The sequence below is a fragment of the Nylanderia fulva genome, unplaced genomic scaffold (assembly GCF_048542155.1).
Source record: "Nylanderia fulva isolate GAGA-0341 unplaced genomic scaffold, ASM4854215v1 Scaffold56, whole genome shotgun sequence".
Classification (NCBI taxonomy): domain Eukaryota; kingdom Metazoa; phylum Arthropoda; class Insecta; order Hymenoptera; family Formicidae; genus Nylanderia; species Nylanderia fulva.
This window is the reverse complement of record NW_028190654.1, coordinates 762639-779825: the sequence shown is the minus strand read 5'-3', so window position 1 is coordinate 779825 and position 17187 is coordinate 762639. Positions and strand designations below refer to the sequence as shown.

The following is a 17187-nucleotide window of genomic DNA, read 5'->3' as shown; positions in this document are numbered from 1 at the left end:
TTTAAGAAATCTATCTTATCTTCTATTAATTTTAACCTAATTTATCAAATTTTTCTCTTTTTTCTTCTATTTTTTTTCTACATTTTCTATAATTTTTTATCTCTTTCTTCATATCCCTACATTCTTTTCTTATCTCTTTTTTAAGAATTCTTTATATCATTCTTATATGTCATATCTAACTCTTCTACATTGTCTAGTTCAAATCTAAACTTTATCTTTTCTTTTCCTTTCGCCAACTTCTTTCCTTCCTCTTTTGTTTCCTCTTCATCTTCTTGCATACCGTTATACTTTCTCCTACCAAATTTAATTTTTTTTTTTATTTCTTTTCTATCTTTAATCTCTTTATCTCTTCCTTGTCCCGTACATTTCTTTATTACGCTCATTGTCTCGCGCAATACCATAAATCTTCATTCTTATTTTTCTCTTGTTCTATCTACTTTACTGTATCCTTCCTTACATTATCTTTATTTACACTGCCTATGCTTTTTACTATTTTATATGTTCTTTTATCATTAGCAGACAGTTTTTTTCTTTCTTTCTTCTTATGATCATGATTATATCTTTACGGTTATATTAGTTTCTAGCAAAGTTAGGTAAATTCTACTACTAATGAATAAGAAATAACAATGTTTAAAAAAACGTTCTTAAATTGAATAATAAGTTAATAACAAAATTTTGTATAAAAATTTATTTGATACGTAACAATTTTATTACAGTTACGATCTCTAAATTGATATTATTATTTTTATTATATTTTTTATTATATTTATTTTATATAAATAAAAACTTATTCAATATACAATATATATATACATATATATACACACACATATGTACGAGTACATATATGGCTACATGTCTGTAAAAAGAATATTTTATTTAAAGTATTTCTATTGCAAAAATAAATAAATGATTTTTAATATTTTTTTCTTTGAAGTTAAAAGTGTGTAATTTTATGTGACTAATAATAACAACAAAAACAAATGATAAAGAAGATATATGTTAAGCAAATACGAATAGCAATAATTAAGCAAATTTGTAAGTGATACGCAATTTGTTGTAAAAAATGCGACTTATTTTTTTTTAAATAAGAACGTAGATATTTGAGAATCGCCAGACAAAATTTAAAAAAGAATCTTCTCTCGACCGTACTGGCAAATATTATTTATTCAATCACAACGTTTCGACCCTTCTTTGAGTCCTTATCAAGTGATCTAGATATACATAGACAGAGATTAATACAATAAAAACCAAATTACTTCACTAACAATATTATAAAATAATAAAAAGAAGCGAAACATACTTGTAAAAATTAAAATAAAATTATAATTTTAAGATGTCAAGAACGAACATAGTGTCGGTTTGACAACACGTCAAGACTCTTAGATGAGTTATTGGAGACTAAACGATTATTATTTTGTCGTAGATATTACTTAGATTGTCGGTATCCTTTTGTAAATTAATAGCGTTATTATTTTTCTTAATAAAAAACATTTTAGCGATTTCTCTTTTTCTTACGTGTTTTTCACTATGCAAAATAACAGGCGAAGTCCAGTTAAAATCGTGATCAAATTCAATTTTATGTTTGCTGATAACTGATAAATTACTCGAATGCATTTTGATGTTACTAAAATGTTCCTTTACACGTGTACAAAGATGTCTCTTTGTTTGTCCGATGTATGACACGTTGCAATTCTTACAATTAATTTTGTAAACTACTTCAGTTTTTTTATCTGTAGGCAGTCTATCCTTGCCGAGTATAATTAAAAATGATTCGGTTTTTTAGGAACATTATGAACAACATTAAATCCGATATTTTTAAAAATTCGATCGATATCGCCTAAGCTATTAACATAAGTTACATAAACATAAATTAACAAACTTTTATTTCACTACCTTATGTTTATATCTGCAATATAATTTCTAAGAACATATTAGAGTTTTTTTTCACAAATGTGCAAACATGTGCAAGATTTCATAAATAATGTATGACATAGATCGTGAGATTGCATCCTATTATATGCGCAAAGCTTATCATTCTGCAATGATTAATTAAAATATCTTTTTTTGGCTTCTCATGCTCGCGATATAATCAACTAATTACTTACACTATATGTATACGCACGTTATTATGAAATAAACATTTAGTTATTAGTGCATATACATATTTTGATCTTTTTTGACATAAAGAGAATGTATGATTTTTTTGTTCTGTTTCCATATCATGAAATTAAATAATACAATTAAATCGCAAGTAAAACTTCATATTAAGTCAAGCTGTGAGAAATTAATAATAGATAAACCGATGATCACACACAATTATTGGCTTATAGCTGACCATTTGGAACTTTATTAAATTTTTGTAAATTAATTAATATAAAAGAGAGGAAAAGAGAAAGTTGCAATTATTTGAATATCATCTTGAACGCCTTTTTAATACAAATATATATATATATATATATATATATATATATATATATATGCGTAAAAGACCAGCAAATACTAGGCATCTATATACACCTTGAATACGATTAATGAAGTTGAATCAATATTATTTACATTAAAAATCAGATCTCTCTCTCTCTCTCTCTCTCTCTCAAACAGTTAACAAAGGAAATGGTTTTAATTAATTTTATTTTATTTGAATACGTTGTAAATCAACATATTTTTTGTTTAATCAATTACATCTTAAATGTTTTTTTAATTAAAATTATTAATGATATTGTGAGATAATATTTTATTTATCAGGTTTTTTTAATATTGTAAGATAATTCAAATAAATAATACACAATATTTAATATTGTATTTAATATATTATTTAATAATTATAATAATTATAATAATGCATTATTTTGTGTAATAATAAACTACACAGATGCATGTATAAATATGTATAATAAAATATAACGTTGCAATTTCCTTAGCTGCGTCCTCACTGACGCAACAACGAGCAACTTTTGTTGATGTTCCATGTTTCTTAAAAAAATTGCTAGTTGTTGCCGAAAGTTTCTTAAAGTTTCTTACTAATTTTGTTGCTAACAACAAAAGTTGCCGTTTGTTGCATGTTTCCATTCAAAGCGGTAAAGAAAGAAGAAAAATTAGCAACACGCGTCAACAAGTCGCAAAGAAACAAATATTCTTTCAATGTAGACTTTCAATTTTTAGTGGCACAGTCGTAGTAAAACGGAAATAGGATAAAAATTCAAATGTTCCTAATTATATTGCAAATTATATTGCTTCAATATAAACAAAATATCGCAAGTTGACATGTGTCAAATTGTTTTGAAATATATAGCAACAATAAGTAACAAAAAATTGCTGTTCCAGTGAAGACATAGCTTTTACACATTTATATGTCAATAATTTATTAAATTAAATTGTGTTAAATATTAATGCAAAATCCTTATATGCAAAGGAATATAGAGACAAACAATTTTTGATTAGCTAATTATTTCTAAGAGTCATTGTTGCGCTATTATTAATCAATTAATGTTTATATGACCATATATGCTGTTTCATAAAATAAAATTCGCTGATTTTTTTCAAACTATTGTAACAGATTTTTTTCAATTACTTTTTAATTGGACGCAATGCATACAGCGATTTTGCAAGTTAAAGTACTAGATGATTTATTCTCGATCTGGGAAAAGTTCATCGTAAGAGAACATTTTAAATAAGCTGTTAAAAATATTGATCAACCATTTAGAAACCTCTTCTTCTAATGTCGGTACTAATCTTTGAATAAATTCCTCTTGATTGCTGCCTATGAGACCGCCAAGAATTTGACCTAATTGGCTTAGATCATTTTCGTTGAAACCGTATTTAGCTTCATATCTAGTGATATGAACGTTTGTCTTCATTTCCGATACATACATATGTTTTTTGTCCCCTTTATTTGCAGTTTCCGCGAGTAGATGTATCTTAACGCCTACGTTATCTATAAAAAGACATATCATCAATCATCATATCATCATATTATCAATCTGATTATTATTGAAATATTGTTGAATTTTGAATTTTTTAATTTTTTCTATACATTTAATTTTTTTACACACGCACGCACACACACATACAAATATTGCTATTTTATTTAATACAAAACTGATATTTTAGATACCTGAAGTAAGATAAATAGGTGCCTTATGAACAAGGGGCACCAGTATATGTACGTTGATATCATACGTGCCGTTCAAATAAATTCGGTTTAGTGAAATATCAATGATAAAATCAAGCTTGTCAAGATCTACTTTGAAAGATTTGATGTTAAAATCACAAAGTCCTGTTATCTGTACATCATTTATATATATTTTGTTGTTGGACACGTCAGAAATGACTAATCTTTCAATATTGAGGGGCTCAAGCGGTGGAAGGCCCAAATCCGTAAGTCCATTGCAAATTCTATCTTTCAAATTGTTCATATTATCTAGGATGCATTGATTGATATTTGGATTCTTGCGGCCACAAACATTAATATAGGAGGCTGTAAAGAATTTAAATCATCTCTATTAACTTATAATATTATAATAAAACTTATAATATTATAATTAATATTATAAAATATTATAATAAAATTATAATAAAAACTGTTACCAGATAATTTTAAATATTACAAATTATAGTTTAAAATAATATACAATTGTTAAAATGTTATAATAAAATAGCATGCGCTGACATAATATGTATACAATTTATTTTTAATTTATATCTTAAATTTTTTAATATTTGAAGAAAAAATATTAAAAAAAGAGAAAAAAGAAGGAAAGTGAGGATAAGAGAGAATTGTGTATGAGAGAGAACTATCAAAAAAATATTACATTATATATTTTTAATGGAGTAACAGATTCAAATTTGCCATTAAATACATATATATCTATTAATATATTATATATACATATATGTATGCAAAACTTATGACACATTCAGTATTAATTTCCACTTTAGTTTTTAATTAGTAACCATTAATTACACACCGTAAATGTATTTTCGTTTCTATCATTGTATCGATAGAAAATTATAAATAAATTATATTATTTCGTAAAGTGTAAAATAAAAATTATTTTAATCATGTATTTTAAAATGACTAATAAAATCGAAAATATTGACATAAAAAGTATCAAAGTCTCAATTTACAGTTTAAGTAATACAAACTTATAAACATTGACTAGTAGAATTTGTGCTAATTATATGTGCCGTATATTGCATACCAATCACTCCATTAATTCTCACAGTTCAGTTGTATATTGATTTTTATTGCTCAATCAATATCGGTTTTCAACTTGTTCATATAGATTTATAAATAGATTTATAAATGATATGTATATTAAAATGAGACTATTTTTTAAAATATTTTTTCACATACAACTTGAATATTATATGTACAAAGTTTAAAACCTTGAAATCTGATTCCATTTGTAGGCATTATTTTAAACGGTGTTATAAAATGTAAAGTATGCAACAATAGAATATCTGTGCACAAAACGAATGAAAAACTGCATATTATTGTACCATTGAATTAATCAATATTAGAATTAGATAATGAATAAAATTATTCACATTCATATATTTCAAATTTTTTAAACTGAAAAAATACATATATACTATTCCGTGCGATGACAGCAGGTTACAAATGCAAATTAAACACAATACGAGAATCAATTAGCATCACGGAAAATAAGAAACAATGAAACTTAAGAAGAGATTCAATTTTATGTCTTCTAAAAAAAAAGAATACCGACAAACATTAGTTCAAAAATTATATTAAAAGAAATATTAATATTAAATTATTTGAAACATTTAAGAAACTCTGTAAGTACGTAAAACAATAATTTAAATTAACGATAAAAACTTATTTCAACACTTCTATTGTTTTGTCTATATAAAATATATGTAAAATACACTTAAAATATACTTTATAATTTTATAATATAAGAATGCTAATGCACAGTAAATCAAGTTTATTATAAAGTTTTTACGAAATATATAATTGTTATTTCAATAATTTTTTTATAGGACCTTTCTTAGATTATATAGTATCAAAATATAATACACGCAAGTAATAAATTCATGAGAAATTTTTTCAAAGCCGACAGTACCTGCCTATCATTTTCCTCGATTAAGCGTGCCTAGATTATAATTAGAGAAATTTTTTCACACATAGGACCTTTTTTAGATTATATAGTATCAAAATATAATACACGCAAGTAATAAATTCATGAGAAATTTTTTCAAAGCCGACAGTACCTGCCTATCATTTTCCTCGATTAAGCGTGCCTAGATTATAATTAGAGAAATTTTTTCACACACGTGTGTTTTTTTTCAAAGCATGTCCTTAACATCGTTATCTACGTAATGCATATGCATTGCAATTGATTCATTGTGTTATAATTCAATAGTGTTGAAATTTATATAATAAAATAAAACAAAGTTGTTATATAATTGCTTATTAAACAAATTAAATAATTGTTATAAATTCCCGCTAAAACCTTATCTAATAATATAATAATATTATATTATTATATTAATTATTATTGTTATATATATTATAATATAATATTATTAAAATAATTATAATAATTATATATTATTATATATTATTATAAGTATATTTTAATAATTATATTATTATATATAATATTTAATTGATTTTCAACTGATATACTTTTAAATATTTATTTCAAAGTATTTATTTCCAAGTAATATGATAAAACAAATTTATTATATTGTAATAAAGACAATATGGAGTAAGAAAAATTTTTAATGCAAAATATTTATTATAAAATTATTTAAATAATATTTAATAAAATAATAAATAAAAAAATCAATTCTTATAAAGCACAAATATATATTTATTTGCATAATAAGAAATCAAGAAATAATATTATTTCTTTCTTAAAAAACACAAATAATTTTTCCCGCTTCAGCGACTTTTCGGACCTATATTTTTCGCGCCTATTTCTCCATATGTAAGTTCGAGGTTAATTAATATATGGAACTTTAGTAATTTCGTACCAAGAGATACAGTTCCGAATAATTAATTTTCGTAATATTTCGTGTTATGGCTCTGAGGCCGATTTAGAAACCATCATATTTATATTACAAATAATTTTCTTATTCAAAATAATATTTAGATTTTTTATGTACTAGAAAAGTTAGAAAAGTTATACGAAGCTAAATATGCTTATATTTTTTTGTTTAATAAATAATAATCTTTAAAAATAATAAGTGAGAACGAATCTTAAAGACAAAGATGAAAGAGAAATTGAATTAATATAAAATAATAATTATTTTAATTGTTTACTTGCAGTTTCTAATAAGAAATACATATTAAAAATGTGTATGTTTATTCATAAAGTTAATCAAATATTTAAAATAATATGTTTTAATGAACGTCAATATAATTTTCTCTTTTTACATTAATCTCTTACAACCTAGTAACACAATTTATATAGTTGAATTTTCTGATTTATATATTATTTCTTCTACATTTTTAAAATTTTGATTACACTTGTATATGGATAAATATTCTCGCTTACTTACGAATTTCGGCTGCATATGCATTCGCAAGCGCAATTGCAAAGATTACAGCAAACATCTTCGAAACCAAAGTTTCTCTCACAAAATACTTTTTAAAATTGTAAGGAAAAATATTTCTAGCAGATGTATTAACAAGTATGAATAAAGACTGATCAACGCAGTGCAATCAAGCTTATATATAAGCTAATATACAAGCATATATAAACTCCCTCTCTATTCTAAAATCATTAAAAGTGAATCACTTCTGCTTGAGATTTTTAATTCTTTATTCTAAACACACACACTCGCAAAACAAGTTTTGTATACACTTTGTTTTTTATCTAGTGTTGTATTTTCACTGCTGTTATCTAGCTGCAAATTATGATCAATTAACATCACAAACAATTTATCTTTATAAATATTATATAAATATTATAATTTACTCTGAAAAAATAAACAGAGAGGAGAGAGAGAGAGAGAGAAAGAGAGAGAGCGAGAGAGAGCGAGAGAGAGAGAGAGAAAGAGAGAGATGTCAGCTCAGCATGTTGGGGCTCTATCGCGACATCAAGAGGGTAATCTACTGCTCCATTTTAACTCTTGAGTTTGGTTTTGCACACTCATGCACACGCACACGCACACACACACACTTATACATGAAAACATATATAACTTTTTTACTACACTTGTTATCTCATTTATAATTGTATACTAATATTCTTTCATATTATTCCGACTGCATGAGCTCTATTTTATATACCAACAGACAACTAGAATTATTTTATTAAACAAATATTGTTATGACTTGACACAAAAAATCGATAACAAAATTGTAGTTATTTTACTTTTTTTGCTTTTTACATAGAATTGCAGTCTGCGCAGTCCGTTATTACAAGTACTTTAATCGTGGAATAGGTTTTATTGATCTGTGTAGTCGATAAAAGGATATCGCAATGAATTAACATTCTGTTGGAGAAGCAGCACATCTCGGACATTCATTAATATAATAATTGATCTGTTTTCTTGTAATCATTCATTTTTTTTTAAATCCACGTGCATGTTCATGCTCATTAACGAAGTTAACATATTTTAAAATTAATAAATAAATGAAAGTACACAATTTTTACAAAATAAAATATAAATTTTTAATTAAGTAAAAAACTTATTTGACACGTGTATATAAAACATAAATAAATATCTTATTTACTCTAATATGTATTAAATGTATATCAAATGTTACATCGGCATTGAATTAATGTGATCTAAATGGATAATTTATATATATATATATATATATATATATACTTATATATATATATATATAAACTAAAGTGAACAAAACACTTTTTCTTAAAATAAGTTATAAATTAAAAGGCCAACGATTTAACGAGTTGATTAATTAAGTGTTAACAATTTATTCTAAGTCATGAAAATAATACAAATAATAATTAGTAAACGTTTCGACTGTGCGACAGTCTTTATCAATACAAATATCGCTTTGCTAACATATCCATAAATCAAATAATTTGGAAAGACCGAACTTATATCATACATGTAAAATATATAGACTTATAATATGAAAAACACAATATAACACATTATAATTGTTGGCTTGAATTACGGCTGATCATTCAAATTAGTCGTTAAAGAGCCTAACCCCAAACATCAGATTTCTGTAGTTCTTTTTAAATAAATATCTAATTTTGTAATCTATAATGTAGTAATGATATGTAATGAACTGTGAAATAATTAATGTGTTAGCCTAAATATTAGATATTTGATTTTTAAATAGATAGTGATCACTTACATCTATGTCGAGACGATAAAAATTCTTTAAAATATTTCTTGTTGAAAAACATTATAAACAATGTATACTTTGTAAGAAGCAAACTCAATATATGTAAATTACAATGTCAGGACGCTGTATATACCATACCGTCATACTAAGATGACATAGACAATTTTTCTAAAATACCAAAATAAAAACCGTCAAGTCGCTCGGTGTCCTTTTTTAAGTTCATACTGTTTTTTTCTTCTTTAATGTATATCATTTCCGATATCAACCTTTTATAATGATTCCTTGCGTGATCCAAGATTTTTGTATTATTCCAATTAAAAGTATGTGTAAACTTTATAATATGATCAGAAACCATCGAGTGTCTTGCAGAATCCAATCTGATATTATTTTTATGTTCATTTACTCTTGTGCCTAATTGTCTTTTAGTTTGCCCTACATATGTTGCATCACAATTATTGCACGATATTTTATATATGACACCCGAATTATTCTAACAATTATCTCTGTCTTTTTGTGTTTTTATGACTATTTAATTTTTTCAAACTTCTGTATCCTACTATTATGTTAGATTTCTTTAACTCTGATGCTATTAATTCCGAGATTTTTTCAATGTATGGTATCGCTATAAATTTTTTATTGTTGTCATTATTTATGTCATTATTATGAGTCATTTCGGTGTTTAATTTATTAACTATGAGGAACTTCAGTCTTCTATTAATTTCTGAGAAAATGAGATCGAGAGGATAACCATTACTTAATAAAATCTCTATGATTAATGTTAAATTTTTACTATGAAAAATAGGATGTGAAAATAATATTGATCGGTCTACTAGATTATATATGACACTTTTTTTATGACACATAGGATGATTTGAATAATATGAAAGTGTTCTACCCGAAAATGTTTTTTTCTGAAACCAATCAATGTGAATTATGTTATTTATAATTTTGAGTGAAATATCCAAAAAACTTATGCAACGGTTATTTTCTCGTTCTATTGTAAATTTTAGTCTATCGTGATAATCATTAAATTTTTTAACTAAATATAAGACCTGATCCTCCGGCATGCAAACTAAAATGTCATCCACATAGCGATAGTAAAATCTTACATTTGCATTAATTGTATCAAGTATTGTAGTTTCTAAATCTTGCATGACAATATCTGCTATAATTGGAGATAGAGGCAATCCCATAGGGGTTCCATGAATATGTTTATAAATAGTATTGTTAAAAGTAAAGAAAATTGAAGTTAAAATAAACTTAATAGCATTAACAAATTCATTTTTGCAAATTAATGTGTGGTTTTCAATATAATGCCTGTTATTTATGCTGTCTATTGCAAGGTCCAGAGGTACATTCGTGAACAACGATATTACATCCAATGATACAATTATTTCATTATTGTTTAATTTAAGATCAGACAATGTGTTACATAATTCAAAACTATTATTCACTTGACTATTCGTTTTAGGTAAACTTGTCACTAAAATGTTGTGTAAATGTGTAGCTAAATGGTGTAATGCTGTGTTAACTGATGAAACTATTAATCTAAATGGGACATTTTCTTTATGAATTTTAGGCAAGCCGTATGCTTTGGGAAGAAGTGAATCGCTAGAACTTAAAAAATAATAAAAATGAAATATCGACGGCAATCGGAGCCTGTGCGGATGTCATGCACAAAATTAATAAATAGAAATGAGATCTCACATAAAGCTCATTTATTCAATTCTAAACGTTTCGACCCACTTCGGGTCTTCTTCAGTAGAATCCGCAAAACAAATTAAATGTTCTTCTCCTTCCTATTCAAACTGTCCGGCCGTCGGAATGTCTCACAGTCGTTAGAGTGATGTGTCACGTGTAACATCGTCTTCTCCTTGTTTTTTACTGCCGGGTGTTGGTAAGGGAGTCACTTATGTGCTCTGCTTCCTTCCTGACGATGGTCATCGTTAGGGAGACACTCCGACAGCCGGACAGTTTGAATAGGGAGGAGAAGAACATTTAATAAATGATAATCCTTAAGAGTCGCCAGTAATAAATAATGAACATTTCAAGAACATTTAATTTGTTTTGCGGATTCTACTGAAGAAGACCCGAAGTGGGTCAAAACGTTTAGAATTGAATAAATGAGCTTTACGTGAGATCTCATTTCTATTTATTAATTTTGTGCATGACATCCGCACAGGCTCCGATTGCCGTCGATATTTCATTTTTATTGTAACACAATAATTCGAGCCGAGTACAAAAGTTTTTATTTTAAAAAATAATATTCTTTTTTAGTGATCCAATTATTTTTCAACCATTGTTTTAAGTTCTTATTTAGATCTTTTTCTATTTTTACTATTGGATTGTTTTTAACTATTGTGTAATTATATTTGTCTTTTAATAGTTCCTTAACTTTACTTACATAAAATTCCTTGGTCATCGCTACGGTCGTGTTTCCCTTGTCTGCTCTTGTGAAAATAATATAATATTCGGATTTTGTTGACAGAATTTTATAGTTTTTTTATACATAAAAGTAAGTTTGTCATATATCCTGTTTGTCTTTGTATTATTGTTTAAAAAAACCGAGAACTGTGGAATGGCAATATTCCTTATTTTAGTGAGATTAATTATATTATTAGAATTACTCTCTATGTTCTTAATGAATTCATGGACAGCTATTTTATATACTTTTTCTTTTTTTAAATAAACCTAAATATATTTTAACTAAATATATTTGTGTTTGCATATTTCTGCTGTAATTTTATTTCCGCATTCAAATTTCTCTCAATTTCAACAATAACAGATAATTATAGATAATAAGAATAATTACACATAATTATTATTATAAATTATTATAATTATTATTATAAAGATACCGAGTATACATAGCAAAAAATATATACCTACATGTGACTACAATATAAAGAAATCATCCTTTTTTCAGAATTTCTCAGTAAACAGCGAACTCCAACAAAATAGTAGCCCTCATTTTGAAATTAAAAATATCGATAATTATCGACCGGACTATATACTATTAAAAATCCATGTACACATTGCACACATGGAGTTACTTTTGACTATGTCAAATATTATTATAGGTTTTAAAATAAATATGTACTGCTACTTTCGTTCTATTATACTTACCATGCGCGCAAATACATGAATCATAATACAAACTATACCTTTGTATTAAACTTCTAATTTAAATATATTGTTAGAGGAGAACTGGTTCTTTTTTTTCGTATACTTTAATTTTAGGAAACGTGTTTTTACGTCGTACAAAGTGTATACTTTTTATATAAAGCAGATATTATAATGAGTTAATAGCTCATCTTCAATTCAAGACGCCGTATTGAGATAGAAATGAATAAGAAAAATTGTAATTTCGTAATTATTTCTTGTTTTCCATATGAAATCGGAGTTTTCTGATATCATTGATGCCTGCATTGCAATCATGGAAAAGCATTTTTATATCTATTAAATTAATATGACAAAAGACTACAAATACAAAAATGATAATTTTGTCGTTAATACAGGCAGTTGAGAGATTTCCTTTAAACTTGAATTGTTACGTTAACACATGCATGATGTATATTTATGTCTTAATGATGTAATTCATGTCATGATGTATATTTATGTCTTAATGATGTAATTCATGTCATGATGTATATTCATGACATGAATTACATCATTAAGACATAAATATACATCATGCATGTATTAACGTATCTTTATTGATTGATATTGAAAATCTTATCTTTATTGATTGACATTGAAAAAGAAAATAGATTTACAATCACGAATATTTTATTTACAATAATTTTTAGGATAGATAATCATCTAGACAAATATATAATTTATATTTAAAAATTATGTATTTATTATATTGTATATTAATTTATTTAATAAAGAAGAGCGATAGGGTATGAGAAAAAATTAGAGGAAGGAATGGGAGGAAGTTTAGCGAGGAAATGCTATGAGGAGATGAAGGAGAGGGTAAAGGAAGGAAAGGAGAAAACGGTGTGGGAGGAGGAGAGGGCAAAATTTTTTGAAGGAAGGGGGATAGAAGAGAGGGAGATGGAGGAAAAAAGAGAAAGGGGGGAGGAGGTATATGAGGGATGGGAGCAGAAGGACAGAGAAAGGCAAAAGGAGGAAAGATGGGAGAAGATAAGAGAGTCGAGATACAATAGATGGTATGGAGAATGGAAGGAGGAGGGTTTACCGGAATACTTGAGAAAGGGATGGGGGGAAAGCAGATGGAGAAGGATAGTGAGGTATAGAATGAACAATGAAATGAGGGGGGCGAGATACTGGGAAGAGGAGGGGAAAAGAAGATGCAGACTATGTGGGATGGAAGATGAAACTTGGGAACATGTAATAGGAGAATGTGGGGGAGAGGGGAATAAGGGAAACTGGTGGGAAAAAATGAGGGAAATACTGCAAGAAGGAGGAGAGGGAGAAGGATGGATGAGGGAATTAGAGAAAAAGAGGATGGAGGGGAGGGTGGAAGTGGAAGAGGAGGAAGGAGGTATGAGGAGAATGTGTGAAAGTATGAATGAGGTGTTGGGGAATGTATGGGGAACTGGAAGCCGAGGCGAAGCGAGAAATAGGTTAGGGACAGCTCTTTCTCTCTCTTAATTAGTAAATAGGTAGATTAAGTTAGAGATAAGATAATTGTAAGATAGATGTAAGAGTAGAATGTAAGAGTAGTCTATAAGTTAAGATTGTAAGAAATTTGTAAGGTTTGGGTACGCTCCTCAAAAGCGCCTTTAATCCCTGAGGGGGCAAATAAAGTATTGAATTGAATTGAATTGAATAATTTATTTAATAAATGCATATATATATTTATATGTATACAATAAATATATATTTATTGTGCATACATATAATTTAATTTTGAAATATCTGTATCATAATTTACTAAAATTTTAAAGATATGTTAAAAAATCTTTGAAATTTATACAACAAAGGTAAACAAACACATACACAACACACAAAGTGTCATGTGCGACTTTTAATTTGCGCAGAATTTCTTATATGCATGATTTCTGATGGTAATTATGATTACATAAGGAAGTTTTCTGTTCCACGCAAAGTAATTATAATAATTATATCATTTTTTTTTGTTTTTCTTGGCTCTCATAACTAACTATTATTTACAATATATGTGATACAATTTTGCAACTATTATATAAAACAATTTATTATTCAATTCAAATTTTCAAATATTAGTATATTTGATATTTTAGCTATGCAGAAATCAATGCTGCATATACAAAGTCAAATGAAAAATATTATTTTAATTCTAATATTTTTATGCAATCTATCATATGATTAAAATTCATGTCTTATTTTTTTTATATCCTTTGACAATAATTAATAATTATAATTAAAGTAATATAATTTAGCAGTAGTAATGTAATAAAATATATTAAAATAATATAGAAATTAAGTATAATAAAAGATTATAATAAAAAAAAGTATAATGAAAATATCACAAATGCATACACCGTGTATTTAATTTAAGCATTATATAATATTTTAATTGTCTGAATACCGACAATATATATTGTTGTTTATTTAATTAATTATTATCAGCGCAAATTTGTATTTTATTTCTAAAATTATAAGTTTTTTATTCCATTTTCCAGAAAATTTAATATTATTAATTAGCATTGTATAATTATTGTACTGAGGAAAAATAATTGCAACTTATCAATGACTACTCTCAATAGTTGTGCTATGAGTTATACACAATTATATTATTTCACTTTGTCTTATATATTTGATATGTCAGTATTGCATTCAATGCGTTTCTCTTCTGCTAATAATGAAGAGTGGTTTTTACTGCTGAATATTTTTAGTTGCAGAATGCAAAGATGTTACACAAGTGATTCAACAGCACAGTTCTTACGTGAGTTCATCATAATAATGTTCAATTTAAATACAGAAATCTTACAAACAGACAAAAAGATACGAAAAAAGTTCGATAACTAAAAATGAATAAAGTATATGAATATAAAGTATAGTATATATTACATAATTAATTTTTTTAACTATACTAGAATAAATTAATAAATTAATAAAAAATAAAAAAAAAACATCTTTTTACATCAATTTAATTTTTTTTTAATTATATAAAAAATAAAAAAATCTTTTTTAAATTATATCTTAATATATTATTTTCAAATTTTAGTATATTCTCAACTCTTCTTATTGTATTAATTAGCATAATATAATCAAATATTATAATAATTAGTATAACTTTAACTTAAATTAATAAAATTAATAAAATGTAAATTAATAAAAAAGCGTTTCCTGTTAATTATATCGTGCTATTATAATTTAATACTAAGGCTCTACCACATTTGTTATCACACTACAATTGCTAACGTAACTTGAAAGACAAGATTAATGTATGTACATGCAAACACAAAAAACTAATGGAAAAATGAGAAAATTCTTGTATGTGTCACGCTAAATCTCGAGATCTTTTTATTATTACGATATTAGCTTTTGAGGTTATCGAAATATATATATATATATATATGTATATAGGTATATTTAATTACATGGAGCCGCTACGTCTCTTCAATTTTTGTAACATAATGTAACACGATTAATTACTTTAATTATCTATTGACGACTTGTGTGCCTTGTGTGTACTTCTTCTAAATAGCAAGGACGAAGGAAGGAATAGTGCCAAGTAATTTTTTTTACGCAGTGAACATTCAATTCACAGCAGCAACTATGGCATGTGGTGTCACACCTGTAATTATTGTATCAGTGAGTATAATGCAATAGACTATGTTATTATACCGAATTTTTTACAGTATTGTAACATCAGCTGCTGATGGCATTGTGATGCGATACTTTCACGAAAATGCGTTATTTTTCAAGATAAAATATATCATCATGCTAATTATATTTATATGATGAATGAGCTTACGTAATACATGTATGTTTAAACACATAATTTTTTTCATGCATGACCGCAGACTTTACTTGCTAGATGTATGCACATAATTCTCCGAACAAAATATTTGTTAAGATCACATGAAAAAAATATTAACATTGTAACGCGATAATATTTTTTCCTTATAACTGCTTAATAAAATGCATTCTTGAGTGCTGTATATATCGAAAGAAGCGGACATTGGAAAATAATAAATAAAAAAAGCTGTTTAAAAATCCGTTGGGAGTTAACTTATTATCTAATTTTCATTTATGATAAATTATAATTATAAGAGCTAAAAAAATTTGTTTTTGAAAAATAAAGATATTCTCTCTATTTCTCTTCTTTCGCTGCCTCCCTCTATATACATATACATTTAAGAAAGTTTTGATTATCAAGTATATAAAGACACGATACATTTCAAAACTTATAAATCAAAATATTAGAAAATAGGAAGCGATCAAATTTAGAAAATTTCTTTATTCATATATAAGTTTAATTTTTTTGTTAAATTAAAAAAGTGTATACCGCGCAAAAACATTGTAATATAGTAGAATATTAGCAAAAAGAGAAAGGAAATGTTCGTATGTGTGTATGTGTATATATTTATACATTACAAATATATACACATACCATACACACATACGAACATTTCCTTCCTCTTTTTGCTAATATTCTACTATATTACAATGTTTTTGCGCGGTATACACTTTTTTAATTTAACAAAAAAATTAAACTTATATAAAAATAAAAAAATTTTCTAAATTTTATCGCAAATTTTATATATATATATACAGGGTGGCCCCATTCGTTCCGGCATAACTTTGAGATCTTATAGGAAATTTAATTTTGAACAAAAAATGTCCTGTAAACATATGTCGAAAAATGCTTCGTTAAAAAGTTATCACCCAAAAACCTCTAAAATCACGTTTTCCCAATTTCT

The 17187-nt window shown here is 26.1% G+C and overlaps 1 protein-coding gene across 1 annotated transcript; it reads right to left on the bottom strand.

The window, feature by feature from the left end:
* Positions 1 to 2793: 2793 nt before the first annotated feature.
* LOC114936334 (uncharacterized) lies at positions 2794 to 7688 on the bottom strand. Its single transcript, XM_029309507.2, has 3 exons — positions 7537 to 7688; positions 4118 to 4480; positions 2794 to 3937 (listed from the first exon to the last, which is right to left on the bottom strand). Exons 1-3 carry the CDS (start codon positions 7589 to 7591, stop codon positions 3630 to 3632), a joined length of 726 nt encoding a protein of 241 aa, XP_029165340.1. The 5' UTR covers positions 7592 to 7688; the 3' UTR covers positions 2794 to 3629.
* Positions 7689 to 17187: the final 9499 nt, after the last annotated feature.

What these genes read in the sequence shown, in the direction of transcription:
- LOC114936334 (XM_029309507.2), bottom strand. Translation starts at nt 7,591, where the DNA reads ATGTTTGCTGTAATCTTTGCAATTGCGCTTGCGAATGCATATGCAGCC. An exon ending in TGCATATGCAGCCGAAATTC is followed by an intron (nt 4,481 to 7,536) that starts GTAAGTAAGCGA and finishes AATTCTTTACAG; the next exon opens with CCTCCTATATTAATGTTTGT. An exon ending in ACCTATTTATCTTACTTCAG is followed by an intron (nt 3,938 to 4,117) that starts GTATCTAAAATA and finishes GTCTTTTTATAG; the next exon opens with ATAACGTAGGCGTTAAGATA.